The sequence below is a fragment of the Urocampus carinirostris genome, chromosome 6 (assembly GCF_059441175.1).
Source record: "Urocampus carinirostris isolate Australia breed hairy pipefish chromosome 6, RoL_Ucar_1.0, whole genome shotgun sequence".
Taxonomy (NCBI): Eukaryota; Metazoa; Chordata; class Actinopteri; order Syngnathiformes; family Syngnathidae; genus Urocampus; species Urocampus carinirostris.
In genome coordinates, this window is record NC_142354.1 from 14,445,759 (window position 1) to 14,463,832 (window position 18,074).

Here is an 18,074-nt window from a genome sequence, read left to right on the forward strand (position 1 = left end):
AAAGGAAAAGAGAGAGATGTCTAGTATAAGGGAGAGAGAAAATCGGGTTAAGAAGGAGAGGGAGAGCGAGAGAGCGAGAGAGGGAGAGAGAGAGAGGGCGAGAGATTCTTGAAAGAGAGAGAGAGAGAGAGAGAGAGAGAGAGAGAGAGAGAGAGACACCGCGATGGAGAGATATAAAGTTAGAGAGAGGTTGAGAGGCACATTTCAGGTCTCTTTTTTGTGTGTGGTATATATGTTTCGTTCCGTCTGCCAGTTTTCATTACTATTAATTTTTGTGAGAGGTTTACTTTTTTTATCATTGTGACGATTGTTTAAGTGAGCAGTAAAAGTGTTTTTTGTGCAGTCTGACCTTTGATTAACGTGCGTGTTGCTGACTCAGTCAGGCGCTTTTACTCCGTCGTTCCCCTTCTCCCTCTTTCTTTCTGTCTCTCCTAATTAAATTTTCTCATTGTATTTCTCTTTCTCTCTTCTGCCTCTCTCAATTTCTCTCTCCTGAATGTCTCCGACTTTCTGCTCTGTCTCCCTGTCTCTCTTCTCCCGTGTCTCTCCGACAACCTTCTCCACCTCCTTAATTTTCTTTCACAACTATCTCTCCTTCTCTCCCTCTCTCTATTTCGCTTCTCTCTCCCTCTCTCTCTATCTCTCTCTCACCCTGTATCTCTTTTTCTTTGTCTATCTCTCTCCCCCTTTCTCTATGTATTTCTCTCTGGTTCTTTTCATGTCTTTCCCTCTCTCTCGTTTTTCTCTCTTTCTTTCCATTTGTCTGTCTCTATGTCTGTTTCAATTGCTCTCTCCCCCTCCATCTCTCCCTTTCAACGTCTTCCTTCCATCTTAATCCTTTCCGTCTTTCGTAATTTATTTTTCTCTTTGTATTTCTGTGTCTCTCTCCTGAATGTCTCCCACTTTCTCCTCTCTATCACTGTCTCTCTTCTCCCGTGCCTCTCCGAAAACCTCCCACACCTCCTTTATTTGCATTCACAAATGTCTCTCATTTTTACTCTCTCTCTCCCTCTCACTCTCTCTCTCCCTCTCTCTCTCTCTTCCTCTATGTATCTCTCTCTGGTTCTTTTCGTGTCTTTCCCTCTCTCTCGTTTGTCTCTCTTTCCATTTGTCTGTCTCTCTATGTCTCTGTTTCAATTGCTCTCTCCTTCTCTCTCCCCCTCCATCTCTCCCTTCTATCTCCATCCTCCTTCTCTCAGCTCCTTCTCTCCACATCACGTTTCACCTTTATCACTATCAGTCTATTTCCCCTCTACTCTCTCTTTCCGTCTTTCTTCATCTCTCTCTTTTTCTCGCCCTCTCTCCCCACTCCCTTGTTGCCAATAAGACTTTGTTGTCGCGTCCGACGTCATTATTGTGGTGCGGGCACCGGACAGCGGCAGCACAAGCCCCCCTCTCCTTCCGCCACGGCGCTTACGAGTTATTCGCCCCTACCTCACCAACCGGCAACTTGTCACTCTGTCCTTTGTCACGTTCCTTCCAAGTCAGCCGGGACGACCCGAGTTGAGGCCAGGCTAGCTCTTCATGCGTTTATGAATGACGAGCGAAAAATGCCAGTTAGCGCGAGCGGCCACGGCTGGGACCAGGAGCCCATGAGAGCGAAGAACAGCGGAGCGTCGCCGCGGCTCACTGCGGAAAAAAGCCAACCCGACTGCCGCAGACGACGCACCGTGAGCGGGACACGCTCCGCGGCGTAGTGTTACGACGGCAACATGTAAGTTTTTGGCTGCTTACAACTCCCCAAATGACTGTTCTCAAATACAATCTCCGGGGTATCAAACTCGGTTTACCCCAAGAATTAGGAGTTATTTAGTCATATTTTGGCTTAAGTCGAGTCGATAAATGTGTATACGATGTATTCTTTGCAACTAGACTCTAAATTGTGTTATAATTTGATATCTGTTGAAATATTAGTAGAAAATCCACCTCTTTTACACTTGTCAGGTGACAGCCATTTTGTCACTTACTGGCGACTGATAATGACGTCACAGTCGGAAGACGGCCATTTTGTCACCGGCTGGCGAATATACAACTGACGTCAATTTGTATCAGTATCTGTGACGACACAAGGTATCGGTACTTTTGCCAGTAGCCGATACCAGTATCTTTTCTTGAGGCCATATGTTGCCATCCCTATTAGTGAGGATGAGCCTCCCCTCATGTCATTTTCCTTACATGGTTAGTCTGTGCCTTGCCACAATTGTATTTATGTTTATAAATTATATTTGTGTATTTATTTTTTTTTTTTTTTTAAATTCACCCATGCAAGGCACCTACCTGCTTATTGGGGGCATTAAGGATTAAGTGTATAAGCACTTTGGTACACTGAAAGGACTGTTGTAAAGGGCTGTGTAAAGTACTGTACAATTAACATTCACATTTTTATCATCATTTTTGGTCACCATGGGTCAGGAAGTAGACAAATTTATTCATTCTGGTTAATAGTTTTGCTGTGATTTGGGATTGTATTATGTTTCATCTGTTTAAGTTAAGTTATATTTTGTGCTGTTTTCCTCATGTTGAGGTTTTTGAGTTTTTCCTTGCCCTCATGTAGGTTTTGGATCAGGGATGGTGTAATAATAGTCTTGGTTTGCAATAATCTGTGGTCTTTGCAGCCCTTTGAGACTCTTTGTGATTAAGGGCTATACAAATAAACATGACTTGACTTGACTATTTTAACCATTGTATGTTTGTATGTGTATTTGGTATTCCGAGTTGTTAAGTTTAGAAAAAGGAGTGGATTTTATTTTCTTATTGTACAATGTGAGTTTTTCCAAGCACTTTGAATCACAATTAATTTGCTGAAATGTACAAATAAACTTGGATTTGATCAATTGCCTTGTAGTGAACATTGAACAAGCAGGAACCTGAAATTAAAGGAATCGTAAATTGCCGTTTAATAAATGCAATACAAAGGAAATATACTATTACAATTTGAATTAGAATTGTCATTAATAAAAATAAAATTGACATTGTTCATAATAAGATTAGACATGGCACTACAGGATCGACATGTATTAAAAAGGCTTTAAAGAAAAAAAGGTAAGATATATTTAGCATAAGAAGAAGTGCTTGTGGACTGGCTTCAGTTGTAAGTGCATCAGAAAATAGCGCAAGGAAATATGTGCAATGAAATTTGAAGCAACATTTTGCATTATACAACAGTGAATTAATAAAATATGAATATACAGTACATTTCTCATTACATAGGTAAGATATTTTTTCACAGTCTTATGTGCTTGTTTAGGGTGGCGATGACCTTTGGGAAAAATTGTATCTTAGCCGAATAGTCTTTGTTTAAAGGACCTTCAGCATCCGCCAGAGTGAAACAGGTGAAAGAGTTGGTGGCTGGGGTGAGCGGAGTCCTTTATAATGCTGTTGTTGTGACTGGGCAGAGAGCACCAAATTATTTTCTTGGATGTCGGAATTTAAAGGTATTTCTTTAAAAATGCCAGTCCTTTTTGGCAGAGGGAGGGGAATTTTATGAACTGGTGGTGTTGTTATGTTGTATCTGTATCGGTCTGAAATAATGTGGTATCGAACATGCCTCATTACAAGCACCGGTTATGGTCATGTGACTGTATTTCTAGTCCACAGAATGCTTGTTTACACATTCTGGTGGACTAAACAATTTGCAATTGTAAAAATGTTTGATTTGGATTACCTCATGTCCAGTCCCTTCTCAAGGTTTTTTCATTTTCCTTATGTTTGAGGTTTTTGAGTTTTTCCTTGCCCTCATGTAGGTTTTAGATCAGGGGATGGTGTAATAATAGTCTGTGGTTTGCAGTGGTCTGTGCAGCCCTTTGAGGCTCTTTGTGATTAAGGGCTATACAAATAAACATGACTTGACTTTTCACGGTCATTTTTAATAGATGTACAGTGTCAAGTCAAGTCAAATTTATTTATATAGCCCTTAATCACAAAAATGTCTCAAAGGACTGCACAGGATTACAATGACACAATTACCTGATCTTAAACCAACATGCGGGTAAGGAACAACTCTAAACCTCAGCGTGAGGAAAAAGAGAAACCTTGAGAAGGGACCTCACAAGTGGTATTCCCCTTCCAGGATGACCAGGGTGAATTACATTTAGCATTACAGTACACAAACATAGTAAACACTAGGTAACATGTTGAAAATTTGTCCGGAAAGTGCATGACAGCAGCGACGCCCCCAGCCTGTAAAACTAGTCCGGAAAGTCTATGACGGCCACGACACAGCTTCCCATCTCTGCCAGCTGGTCCATGTCGGCGTTCACACGCTTCAGGTCAAATCGTCCTTCTCCTTCGTATCACCACCAGGCACGCAGTCGGAAAAAGACAGGACAATATAGAATATGAGGTGGGCATCGATCATAAGCTTTGGAATAGAAGTGTGTCTTGAGCCTTGATTTATAAAAACTTCCATTGAGGTTGCAGATCTTATCTCCGGAGGCAGGGCATTCCATAGCACCGGGGCCCGGATGGAGAACGCTCTCAAGCCTGCAGACTTCTTGGCTCTCGGAGTCACAAGTAGACCGGCATTTTCCAAGCCGAGACTCCGTGCAGGAACATAGGGGGAAATCTAGCTAGCAGTGGTGTCCGCGGCACCCAACATTTTCCTTTTAAACTACTCTAGCTCACGGACACGTCCCTCTAGAAGGGCTACTTGCCTACGGAAGCGGGAGCAACCTTTACTACAACCCATACTCACTTGTGAGCAGTCGGAAGCCGAACAGCGTCTTAGCAGCCGTGGGAGGGGATGCCCTTCACCAGCGATCGGCAGCAGCGCGACTGTAAAACAATTGTGCGCGGCACTTACCTTACCCGAATCGTCCGAGATACTTACCTGAAACTTTTCAACTGTTCGAGATAAAAAATCTCAGTCCAGAATTCTGCTATAGTAGGAATCTGAATCGATCTCGTAGTCGCGACGACGTGAGCAACACAAAAACTCCCGCCACTCGATAACCCGGAACCGGAAACTCAATAATTAAAGTGTGTCTGTAGTGCAGTGGTTAGCACATTCACATAACACACGAAAGGTCCCCAGTTGGAGACCAGGTGAAAACTTTTGTTGGCCTGGAGAGGGATGGGCGCCACGAGGCTGTACTTGCCCAAGACTCACCACAGGAAATGGTGCCCCAACAACCCTAGTGGTGAAGGGATCTAACCAACCAATAGTGTTTTCAATATCATATAAAAACTTTCCAAGGTTTAATTGGTCCCTGCCAGGGTCTCAAACTTGTTAAAAATGATTATAATATACATATATCTTTTTTAAATGTATTTTTCTGGTTTAAGATGAGTGTTTTTGTTTGCTGAGCAGAGGAGGGAGGGGTTGGGGAGGTCGTTGCCACAGCAGCACAATAAGCAAAGGAACGGTTCAAGAGAGATTGGCGTACAAAAGACAAAAAAAGATTATAAAAAGTGAGTCAAAGCAGGAAAATAATCCTTATTTGGACTCATTTTAATCAAATAAATCGCTCCAAAACGTGCTTTGTCTATCACTTACAGAAGAATCTAAATCGGTCCCTCAAGGCTTAGCACTTAGTGTTCCTATATGCCAATATTCAGTAGAGACTAATGATTTTTGTTTTAGTTGTACACATTTTTCTGTATATTTTTCTGTGTTTTTCAGAGGTTCTGGTTGTTTCAGTCAACATTGGTTAGAAGTTGAACTGTAAATACCGGTAGTTAAAAGTTCCGATATTCAAAAGTTTTTTTCGAGCAATGAAAGTTTACATTAGTTAAAAGTTCACTGTAAAGTGAAAAAAATAAAAGCTAATATAATATAGTATTATAAAACATTTTTTATTCATTAATTTCATGCATATTTTTTCATTATTATTAGTAGTATCATCTGTTGAAGCAACAAAAAAGCTGAAGAGCTGCATGGGAGCTGAGTTGAAAGATCTGTTTCTCTAAAAAGAATCACTAATAAGTTGCGCTTTACAAGCACATACCTGTCAACTTAAAAGTTTTCCTATATTCTACAAATTTTTTGATCATTTCAAATTGTGTATGCTATATACAAATCTTGTATGTGGAAACAATCTTGGAACGCCCTGGTGTACGCCCCCGACCATTCTAGACTTTCCACCCTTCGGGGTCTCACAAAATTCCTTGGCAAACTCTTATGTATGAAGGACAACTCCTAATAAACTGGCACATTCATAATTTCCCCATTTTAGATCATTTGTCATGATTTATATGGCTTGCTGGAAAACAAATGAGACAACTGTGGCCGGATTCGACCCCCCCCCCAAATTTTGTACATTTTGTTACTAAAACGAACTACGCTTTATTAATCTCAATTTCATATCATGCTGTTTATCTACAGTTTGCCATTTTCTTTTTATCTTTGTCAATGCACTTAAAGTGAAAAACATAATGATGAGGGCTGTGGAAACTAATAAATCATTTAAGATAAAAGATGAGGAAGTCGGTGGAACTCTGTTTACTACGGGCTCCTTCGAGGCTCACAGCCAAGCTTGTCACTATCGATTCCTCCGGCATAAAGGATGAAATAGAGGAGAAAGTGCTTCTTCTTCCTGAAGTGCTTCCTCATGGTTCATTTATCTCCTTCACAGGTCCATTCACATTGTGGCTCTCGGGAGCGAGTGCCCCGGTGGGGTCGGGCCCGGAGATGAGATTATGGGGCAGGGCCAACTGCAGGGAGGCCTGCTATGGAGCTACTTGGGTCACGGGGCCCTAGTGGGCCCGAGCGAGCTGGAGAACCGTCTGCACAATCCGGCCTTCATGGAATACACCTCACGTGTCTTTGGAGATGTTACCATTGTGGTTCAGGATTGTCCCAGCTGGGTAGGTCATGCTTTTTTTTGAACGTCACTTTTTCGAAACATCATTCTTTTAGCAGTAATGCCTTCACCACTGATGACACCAATTTAGTTGAAGTGCTCTTCCTTGGGTTACGGCGTACCTAGCTTTTCATATTTTTACGTTACAATGTGGAATACGAGGTTTTCCTGGCCCCTCGTTACGGCATTTCCCCCACGATTGGACATCATCAACAAATTATTTTGTGTGCACAGAAATGTACAAAATTCAAACTTTGCTGTGTTCGTGCGTATGATCGTGCAAGTCATGTACCTCATACATCTCTAAGATGCCTGTCTGCTATTGGTTGACATCATGCAAGTTCGTTTGCATCACGGTTTTAATGAAGATGCCGATATGCGACTGGCTGAACTCCAATAATGCCTTAGTTCAGTTCAAAATATTTTCAAACAAACTTGAATTTGTTTAGTTATGGGTCCCAAAATGTGCCGTGATGCAAAAGCATGATTACCATAAAATTGAAGCTCGTGATTATCGACAAATATGAAAAAAGCACATGCTAAGGAATGTGGCTTTTACCAAGGGGTTGGTAGCCCAAAATGTTGAAAGCACCGTATCCAACCCCCCAAAAAATCAAAAACATGTTTGGAGCCGCAAAAAAAACCCAAAAGCTTTAAATAAGCCCTATATGGAAGGCAAACACATACTGTATATTTCTAGTCATTGGAAAACGTTGAGAATTTTTGTGTCACGTTTGTCCTCCCACAGAAACCATATAATTTCCCATTATCAAAGAGCTCCAAGGGTGCGTCAAAGAGCAGCTCCAGAGCAGGCGGTTGCCAACCCCTGCCTAACCAGTTGACGATCTAGACAATTATTTGGAATAAGGAGGCAATAAATGTATTTTTTCCAAAGGCAAGACAATTCTTATAATCGGAACTTTTAAAATCAATTTTCATTTAATCTGCCCTCTTCTCCCCAATCTGTAACCCCCTTCTAACTCCACTGTACCAGCTCAAGTCTTGTCACACCAAAATAACAATTCATTTTTCCTTTACATTTGTAATTATTTATAATGTTATATAATCCTATACAATTTCTATAGGTGGTACTTACTATATATATTATTTTTTTACGAATGTTTAAAATGTATATAGAATTGTAACAGTACCATAAATTTCTATCCCCCCTACGTCAATTTCACCTTGCAATCCCCACCTTGCACAGATTAAAGTTGTATCCCAGGGGCCTACTGTATAGTTCTTACAATGTTAACAATGGCAATACCTGCCTCGGGTTTGTAGAGATTTGTTTATGTGTGGTGCACAATACCGCTAATAAACAGACAGAAAGGAAATAAGTCCAAGCGTAAGACATGTCACCAAACTGATAGTTACTTTGTACCCCGTTGTCTGCCAAAAGACACTTAATCATTTTCTATTTTCAAGGCCACTCTTCCAAGCACTGATTGAAGGGTTGAGGGAGCAGGTTTTAGTTTGCTGTCCTTGAACCTACCATAAGGGTTGAAGAGTTTTTTTTTTTTTAATTTGCACACAAATTAGCATTTCTTTTTACAGCAATGAAATAAGTGCTCTATTGTTTAGAGTTCTTTGGCTATCACTCATTTTCCATTTATTTGTTTTTATTTAAAGGAGAACTGTGAACGTTTTGCCTGCTTTTTGATTTCAATCAGTTTTCTCATTGCAAGCATCTGATTTGCATGCATGGTTTGTCTGTCTGTACAAGTAGAATGGCAGATAATTGACACAGTTTTTATGATTATTGTGTGTTAGGGTGCAGCTCAGGGGTCAGGAATGTATGGTTTGCTAACCAGGTATGGGTCTTTTCATGAGTACATCCAGCTTAGAGATAAAACAAGGCCCATGGTAAACATTTATGTGGTGTATGTTTTTATATGGGACACAGGCTCTGGTATTATTATTATTTCATAGATTTTATCAAATCATCAAACGTCACGCAGTGAAATAAAATAGTGAGCTTCAAATACATGGTCTGGCTCTCAGAGATTTTGCCTTTAGTCAAAAAGGATCAGGACCCCTGGCTGAATGCAAAGATGTAAATGCAAACGGAATGTGGTTGCATCCATTGTTAAGAAAATGTAGCACATTTAACATCACCTTTTTCTTTTTCAGGACTTGTTGGACAGCGATTGGGCCTGCGTACGTAAAGTTCTTGAGCAAGCAGACATTCTGGTCATCAAGTATTCGGTGACTGACAAGCTGGCCTTCCAGCAAGTTAGGAATGGATATGCTCCGAGGCTACGACCACTTCTAAGGCACTGGGGCGTGCCCGTCATCTTGGTCGCGGTTGGAGCTAGGCTAAACGGTGAGATAAAATGGTTAAAATTGTTTATTGATGCTGTTGTTTTAGAGCAGGGATCTCAAATTGAATTTACTTGGGGGGGGGCGCCTAAGCCAGGGTCTGCTTGAGGTTGGGCCTAGTGTTTGCCACAAGAAAAGTTCTAATAAGAAGATTGCACTGTTCTCAAATATGTTTTGAAACATTTTGTACACATAATAAAATCTAAAAAAACATGGAAAATCACCATGAAATTGAATAAATCCGTGTAATAAATAATTCAATAATTGGTTTGATCTGCACTTACCCAGGTAAAAGCTTAAAACTTTATAAATTAAATCGGTGGTCTCAAACTTGCGACACAAATTTGAGGCCCCTGTCATAGCGTATTAAAGTGATTGTCTGATGTTAAAAATTAATATTCTTGTAATTCATTTACACTAATGCAGGTGGAGCATAAAAATATCATTACTCAAAAGTAATGCATTATTTTCCCTCCCCCAAAAAGGATAATTTTATTTAAAACAATGCCCCAAAATTGAGTCTGTTTGGTAAAAACAACCCCAAACAAATATGGTCATACTGCACAAAACGATTCTAAAACACTTGGAAGTGAAACATTCTAAAAAATGTTTGATCATCCTATTTAAAAGATTGACTTTGCAAATTTTGCTAAAAGATTTATGTTTTTTTTTTAAAAATGCCTTTTTGACCAAGGCGTCTGATAAGAAAATAATTTAATGTTTATTCAAATGAGTGCTACAATTGCTTGCTTGCAATGAAAAATGCTTCTAATGCTTGGGTATTTCTATTTTGACAATTAACACTAGCAAAGGAGAGTGCTTATTATACCAGGGTTGTGTCCTTTTGACTATTATTGAGCGCTTGTGCACTGTTGTTCTCTATTTTTACTATTGAACACTTGCAAGGAAGATCGCTTATTATGCCAGGTTTGGGTTACTTTGACCATTAATGAGCGCTTGCGTCATTGTCACTGTCTGCCAATCATGTTGTGGCTTTTGATTTCCACACACTTAAGGGTTGATCTGCTTTCGGTAACCTAGGAGATTATATTAAAAAGAGAGGGCTAAGGGAAGGACCTTTACAAGAGATTCAATTTTTACATCTTGAGGGTTCTGTATGGGCTTCTCCTATTCTCTTTGCAAGTTAAAAATTCTTTGATGTCCTTTTTTGATTTTCTAATAAACTATACACTTATCAAAAACATTACAGAAAACTAAAACCAAATGAACCATGAATACGCCAGTTTTTTTACTAAAATGGGTGTTTCTAGAACATACACCATGACCAACAGGCAATGTGCCTGTTGTAATTCTGTAGGCCATGCCCCTTAAAGGCACACATTAAACTACCATTTTGTAATTCTGTCTCAAGGTCATCCACCTTTTGTTGAGGTTTTGTTCAGCAAGGAATTTGGAAAAATACAGGTTTTTCATCCAGCTGTATTTAGCTCTTTAGCGCTGTCCCAGTGGCTCCCTAGAGATTTTCCAAAAATGTTTGAAAATTAAAGACTGGGTGAGGGAAACATATATGTTTTTCGGTGTGATGGTTCTGAGGTCTTGGTACCTCCTGTGTGGGTTCAAATCCAGCTACCGGACTTCCTGTGCGGAGTTTGTATGTTCTCCCCGTGCTTGCGTGGGTTGCCTCCGGGCACTCCGGTTTCCTCCCACATTCCAAAGACATGCATTTTAGGTGGATTGGCCGGTCCAAATTGTCCCTAGGTGTGAATGAGCGAGCGAGTTGTCTGTCCCTGTGTGCCCTGCGATTGGCTGGCAACCAGTTCAGGGTGTCCCCTGCCCACTGCCCAATGATTGCTGGGATGGGCTCCAGCCATGAGATATATCTCATCTCATCTCATTAGCTGCACCGCTTATCCTCAGTAGGGTCGCTGGAGCCCATCCCAGCAATCATCGGGCAGTGGGCAGGGGGACACCCTGAACTGGTATATATATATATATAAATTATTTTGGGGTCTGGTTACAGCCCTTTGAAAAATACGTATGGACAGTGACCCTTTTTTAATGAGGTCTGTGTAAACAAGCCAATCTAATGCCCACAGTTGCATTTTAGCCCCTTCTGTCCAAATTATTTAGTTTATTTCTGTGTGGCAAAGGATCACAGCTGAGTTTTGATATTACTACGTGCTTGTTTGCATCGTTATATGATGGTCAGAGATGGACCAAGGGTAGATTGACGCTATCCCCCTTTCAACTGCACAAAATGATGTCTGAGCTCAGATAGCTTTCTGCCGCCTGACTCGTACCACCGCAGCATTAAACGAGAATGGCCCGAGACTCCGCCAAGGGCACGTGCACGCCCTCGTGCACACAAAAGCAACACTGATGTACCAAGTCAATGCCTGACAGACGCTCGCACCCTCATTTTCTTCGTCTTGGCCGAGTGCCTGTAGGTTATTAGCTTTATGATTTATCAAATGCCTCAGCACTTAGCCACGTCCCGCTCGTTTTCTTTGCCTCTGTTCTTTGTTCTGTCTCTCTCTGGACCCTTTTTGCTGTAATCCTGCTAATTTTCTGTAAAATGCTGAACTCCTACAGCCCCCCCCCCCAATGTGCACATAGCTCAGCATGAGTGCTCGTTGCCAGCAATCTGCTACGGACTTTATGTTTGAAAATTGTAGACCACAGACGGGTGCCAGTGTCTTCATTGAATAAATCAAGCTACCACGGTAATTTTTTTCTTTCGTTTCCCTTCTTTGACGTCCATATGGAATAAATGAGCCTTGCCTCTAAAAAATTATAGAAAATTGAATCGCTTTTCCTTGGTAAAATCTGATAAGGAATTGTTACATTATTAATAGATTATCCTAAAACACGTCTCTTTCAATATATTTTTAAGAGAATGTAACTTCATAGGCTTATTTTCTTATTTTAAACTTACTGTTGACATAAATTTTCTTAAAAAGTTCTAGAATAAATCTTAACAGCTTTAATGATGGAGTTAGCACGTTAAATTTATTGTCACTTAAACTGTGGAGTTAACTCTGAGTTGAAACAGCTCTACATGCATATTCGGTTTGCAGCATTTCCTTGATATTTAAGTCTATTTGACTCTTTTTCTTGAAATGTACTGTAGACAAAAATTTAGGAATATTTTCCAACTTTAATTGTAAGACTTGACAATCAAGTTGATGTAGTTATGAAAAAGCTGTTAAAATTGAAACTTTACAGCTATAACCTTGGAGTTGAAGCTTTGAATTTACTGTTGCTATTACTCTGGAGTTAAAACAGCTTCAAACCATTAGGTTTAGAATCAAAAACTTGGAAATCAAGGATTTATGTCCGAGATTTAAGAACAACTGATTTCTCAGAAATATGGCTAACATTGAAGTCAAGTGAATCAAACTAAAAGGAATCAAAATAAGTTCCTTTGAATCAAAATCAAATTGATTTAGGAGATTAATATGGTAAGTCCATACAATGAAACATGATTGTACTGTTAGAGCAATTAAAAAAATAACGGCTTCTTTGTAACCCAACTCATCCTATAATGAAAACAAAGCCAGAGTGAACCGTTGACAATAGCAAAAATTCCCTGCACACTTGAATGGATTTATTTTGATCATCTCATTCAGTGCCATTGATGTATCTAGACGACAAATATCTATTCAACAGGGCTGAGTGAATAAGTTCATCATCTGCCCATATATATATATATATATATATATATATATATATATATATATATATATATATATATATATATATTGGACTGTCTCAGAAAATTAGAATATTGTGATAAAGTTCTTTATTTTCTGTAATGCAATTAAAAAAAACAAAAATGTCATACATTCTGGATTCATTACACATCAACTGAACTATTTCAAGCCTTTTATTATTTGAATATTGCTGATTTTGGCTTACAGCTGAAAAAAACTCAAAAATCCTATCTCAAAATATTAGAATACTTCCTCAGACCAAGTAAAAAAAATAATTTTATAACAGCAAAACTAAATCAAACATTTGAAAATGTCCATTGATGCACTCAGTACTTGGTTGGTAATCCTTTTGCATGGATTACTGCATCAATCCGGCGTGGCATGGAGGCAATCAGCCTGTGGCATTGCTGAGGTGTTATTGATGCCCAGGATGCTTCGATAGCGGCCTTCAGCTCATTTGTATTTGTAGGTCTGGTGTCTTTCATCTTCTTCTTAACTATACCCCACAAATTCTCGATGGGGTTCAGGTCAGGGGAATTAGCAGGCCAATCAAGGACAGTGATGCCATGGTCAGTGCACCAGTTACTGGTGGTTTTGGCACTGTGGGCAGGTGCCAGATCATGCTGGAAAATGAAATCCTCATCTCCATAGAGCTTTTTAGCAGATGGAAGCATGTAGTGCTCTAAAATCTCTTGGTACACAGTTGCATTTACTCTGGACTTGATGAAACACAGTGGACCAACACCAGCAGCTGACATGGCTCCCCAAACCATTGCTGACTGTGAGAACTTCACACTGGATTTCAAGCAACTTGGATTTTGCTCCTCTCCAGCCTTTCTCCAGACTCTGGCGCTTTGACTTCCAAATGAAATGCAAAACTAGCTTTCGTCTGAAAAGAGGACTTTGGACCACTCTGCAACTGTCCAGTACTTCTTCTCCATAGCCCAAGTCAGACGCTTCTTCCGTTGTCTTGAGTTCAGAAGTGGCTTGACCATGGGAATACGGCTATTGTAGCCCATTTCCCGGACACGTCTGTGAACTGTGGCTTTTGATACCTGGACTCCAGCTTCAGCCCACTGTCTTTGAAGCTCCCCCAAATTCTGGAAGCGGCTCTTCTTCACAATTTTGTTAAGGCTGCGGTCATCTCTCTTGGTTGTGCAGCGTTTCTGGCCACATTTTTCCCTTCCAACAGACTTTTTGTGGATATGCTTTGAAACTGAACTCTGTGAACAGCCTGCTCTTTGAGAAATGTCTTTTTGTGTCTTACCCTCCTGATGGAGGGTATCAATGATGGTCCTCTGGACAGCAGTCAGATCAGCAGTCTTCCCCATACTTGTGATTTAGTTTACTGAACCAAGCTGAGTGTTTTTAAGGCTCAGGAAACCTCGCAAGGTGTTTCGAGTTAATTAGATGATTCAGGTGATTAGTTGAATAGCCTACTTGTATACTTTTTCATGATATTCTAATATTTTGAGATAGGATTTTTGAGTTTTTTTCAGCTGTAAGCCAAAATCAGCAATATTCAAATAATAAAAGGCTTGAAATAGTTCAGTTGATGTGTAATGAATCCAGAATGTATGACATTTTTGTTTTTGTAATTGCATTACAGAAAATAAAGAACTTTATCACAATATTCTAATTTTCTGAGACAGTCCAGTATATATATATATATATATATATATATATATATATATATATATATATATATATATATATATATATATATATATATATATATATATATATATATATACATATATATATATATATATATATATATATATATATATATATATATATATATATATATATATATATATATGATATTATCGCAGTATTCTACAGTCTGTCCTGTAACCATTGATATGGAGAGCATTTGGCTGAGGTTGACAGCTATTTACATGTTTATACTGGGGTGCCACATTTAATCTTGTTGTAAACAATGTTCATTAGGTCATTATCAATGACAAGATGATTGTAAATGTAATATTATTTGTAAATGTCATCTGTGCCGACAGACGAGGGGCCCCCATGTACATGCCCGCTGTGCGCTTCGGACTGGAGCAGCTGCGTGCCTCACAGTGAAGGTCTGCAGCTGTCCCGGGACCTCGGGGCCACCTACCTGGAGTTACCTTCGCTTAACCATGTGTTCGTGGGTCGCTACTTTGGCAGCGTGGTACACACTCACTTCACCTTGGGCTTATTTATTTTTAAGTACATTTTACCATTTGGGCAATTTGTTCCCTAAGCGGAAAACAGATGATGTAACATTCTTTTTTGTCCCCCTTGTTTTTTGAATAAGTGCTTTTCTCTCTCCTTTAGCTGGAGTACTTCATGATTCAGTGTCTAAAACACAAAGCAAAAGAAAAGCCAGAAAAGAAGCGAGCGAATAAAGTCAACCAACTGCGCCCGCCTCACTTGGAACAACCAGGTCAGAACGATAATGTGGTATCTAAAATCATTTATTGTATTCTAAGATTTGTCTTATATTGGGGATGTTGTTATCTTTTTGGTTTTCCAAATTTCTCTCCTGTACAATGACCAAAATACTCATCTGTCAAACTAATAGAGTTGTGCAAAGGTTGGGTTCGGATCGATACTCCTTTCTGGACTGGGAATTATTAGCGAGATGAAGTGTGAGATAGATTGCCACCGAGGTCGAAATCAATTTTAGTCCGGAACGCTGGGCGGAGAAACAGTAACAGCTGAGTGTTTTCATTTTAATGCAGTCGGGGATTAAACAAATTGAGTCATTAATCCTTTCTTTGACCCGATTGATTTAATCAAAGTCAGAATTTGATATTGCACTTGGGTATGTGTCTATTATCCTTTTCACAGTTGTGTAATAAGTCATATACAGCCACAATTGTATTTTGACTGATTTTCTATCTAGCAATTATATCACCAAAACTGATCAAAGACAAATAAGAGGGGATTGATAAAAAGATGTCAAGTCTTTCTGAGTTATTGAACGTCAGTATCGACCATTCAACTTTTAAAACCAGTACAGTACTGTATTCGCTCGATTAAGTCTGTTCCATGACCACCTATATTAAGTGAATTGCCTTGAAGTAAGAAGAAATTAATCCATTTACTTCTTTATATTCCTGTCCATTTGCAGTCTTTTATATTGGATGTATTGATGCCAGAAAAAAATCTGGAATTTGGGTTTTGCATTAATTTCTAACAATTGTTTCTTAGTTGCAAAAGATCCTTGTAACTAAAGTGGAGCAAAAATTTGGATTTTGTTTATAAATTTAAAAAATGGTGAGCAATCAGACAACAACAAAAAAAAAACACAAAAAGTATTTCCTTGATTTTTGCGTTCCATAACCAACTCGCAAAAAAGTCTCATGTGTTTTGGCTTATTTCCTTAGGACATTTCTATTTTATTTTCTGCCCCCACACTGTAAATACCACTGTTGTATCCATCCATTTATAGTGTGAGTCCATGCTTCTGGCTAGCCACATACAGTACAAGCACACCATGTATATACATGGGCCATATCTGAAAAGGGTTTACATCAATGTACATCTTGTCTAATGAAAAAAAAACACTTTCTATCTTACCATGACTAGAGGATTATTGAACCTGAATTTCTGGCGAGGTAAAAAAAAATCTCATATAAATAAAGTCTGGAGAAGATTGTCTCATCAAAAAGGACGTAGTGAGAAGATGATAAATTGCGAGTCATATACTGCGATACCCTGCCCACTTTTAGACAAATACTATAAAACAAAGCACAACGACCTGATTTCAACTCAATAGAAGACAGAGCTTCCTTAAAATTGGAACATCATTCACTTTGATGACATTTTCAGCAGTTTGCTACCTTCCAATCATCTTTTTAACTACTCCATCCTTTATCTGTCTATGTTGCTTCTGTGTTTATTATCTGACAGTTTCAGGTCCTTCCAGGTTTCAGAATTTACTGCGGCTTGTCACTTTGACTTTGTATTTTGTGGTCTAACTTGCTTTGATTTGATGGGCTGCTCAAATAGAGCCAAGAAGTTGTAACTGAATGGACGGTTCTTTGTGAAATCAATAATGTGTCCTCTTAACAATGCTCCCATTAGAAGTATTTTATGTTGCTTGTTTGTTTTGCAATAATTAGTAAGGATGACATTCCTGATGTGAGACTTTGTAAAACTTCAAACATCTCATTTACCGTATTTCCCGCACTATAAGGCACACAGGATTATACGGCGCACCCCCAAACAATAGTCTTTTGTCAGATATTCTTCATATGTAAGGTGCGCAGGACTATAAGGCGGATGGAAATAAACCTACAGTAAGGTTTACGGTGTGTTTCCGTAGTGCAGTGGTTAGCACAGTTGCCTGACACGAGAAAGGGCCTCAGTTTGAGACCGGGTGGAAACATATGTTGGGCTGGAAAGGGATGGGCGACACAAGGCTATACTTGCTCAAGACACACCTTGGGAAATGGTGCCCCCACGACCCAAGTGGTTAAGGGAACTAACCAACCAACCAAGGTTTACAGCATTTATTCATGTGTGACATCGAAAATTGCAAAACATTGTGTGCAACGTGATCATGGTGCCAGAAACGAATGTCAGACAATGGAGAAAAAAGAAAGTCGTCCTGAAAGATATAAATAAATGCAAAAAAGCATGATGAGGGAAACAAGTCTTTGGTGTAACTGATGATAAATTGGAGATGTCATTTATTTATATCTTTCAGGATGACTTTCTTTTTCTTCATTCTGAAACATTTGTCTCTGGTACCGTAAAAATAGTGTGATAGTTAGATGAAATTGAAAATTTTATTTTGTATTTTATCTGTGGTCTAATGGTTTAGTATTGACGCTCATACTGCCACCACCCAGGTTCAATTCTCGTTGCATACAACATTTTGCGATTTTGCATGACAATGATTTTCAACTGATCAATAATTGCACAAATATGGTAGGAGAGTAATCCCTCTCTTTTGGCGTAGGTTGTGTTCCAAAAACGTACCGCGATAGTCAAAACCTGTGAAGTAGAAACCTTTACTTATTTATCTATTAAGTATTTGTTTATATATTTCTTACTCAAAATAAACCCAATTTACAGGCTCAGGTATTTGACAAATATAAGTACTGTACTTTATTAACTTTTTTTTTTTTAAATAACTTCTAGTTTTAAATTATAATTTAAAAAATATTCTTTCTGTTTTATTCCCAACGGTATGGATTAAGAACACCATCGACTTTACTATACATGATACTTTTCCACCCTCATATGGGTGTTATGGAAAACGGCATTTACGGTCCTAAGG

The 18,074-nt window shown here is 39.2% G+C and overlaps 1 protein-coding gene across 4 annotated transcripts in view; it reads left to right on the plus strand.

Moving 5' to 3' along the window:
* The first annotated feature begins 1,118 nt into the window (after window positions 1-1,118).
* The window catches only part of rhobtb3 (Rho related BTB domain containing 3), a 48,344-nt gene continuing 31,388 nt past the window's right edge, over window positions 1,119-18,074 (plus strand). For 2 of the 4 annotated variants that reach the window (XM_088338002.1, XM_088338003.1), the window contains exons 1-5: window positions 1,119-1,714; window positions 6,573-6,804; window positions 8,934-9,126; window positions 14,815-14,972; window positions 15,119-15,227. In XM_088338002.1, the coding sequence (XP_088194128.1) occupies window positions 1,713-1,714; window positions 6,573-6,804; window positions 8,934-9,126; window positions 14,815-14,972; window positions 15,119-15,227 (694 nt within the window). In that variant the 5' untranslated portion in view covers window positions 1,119-1,712. The remainder of the gene's footprint in view (window positions 1,715-6,572; window positions 6,805-8,933; window positions 9,127-14,814; window positions 14,973-15,118; window positions 15,228-18,074) is intronic. The other 2 variants (XM_088338000.1, XM_088338001.1) reach the window with 2 other exon arrangements.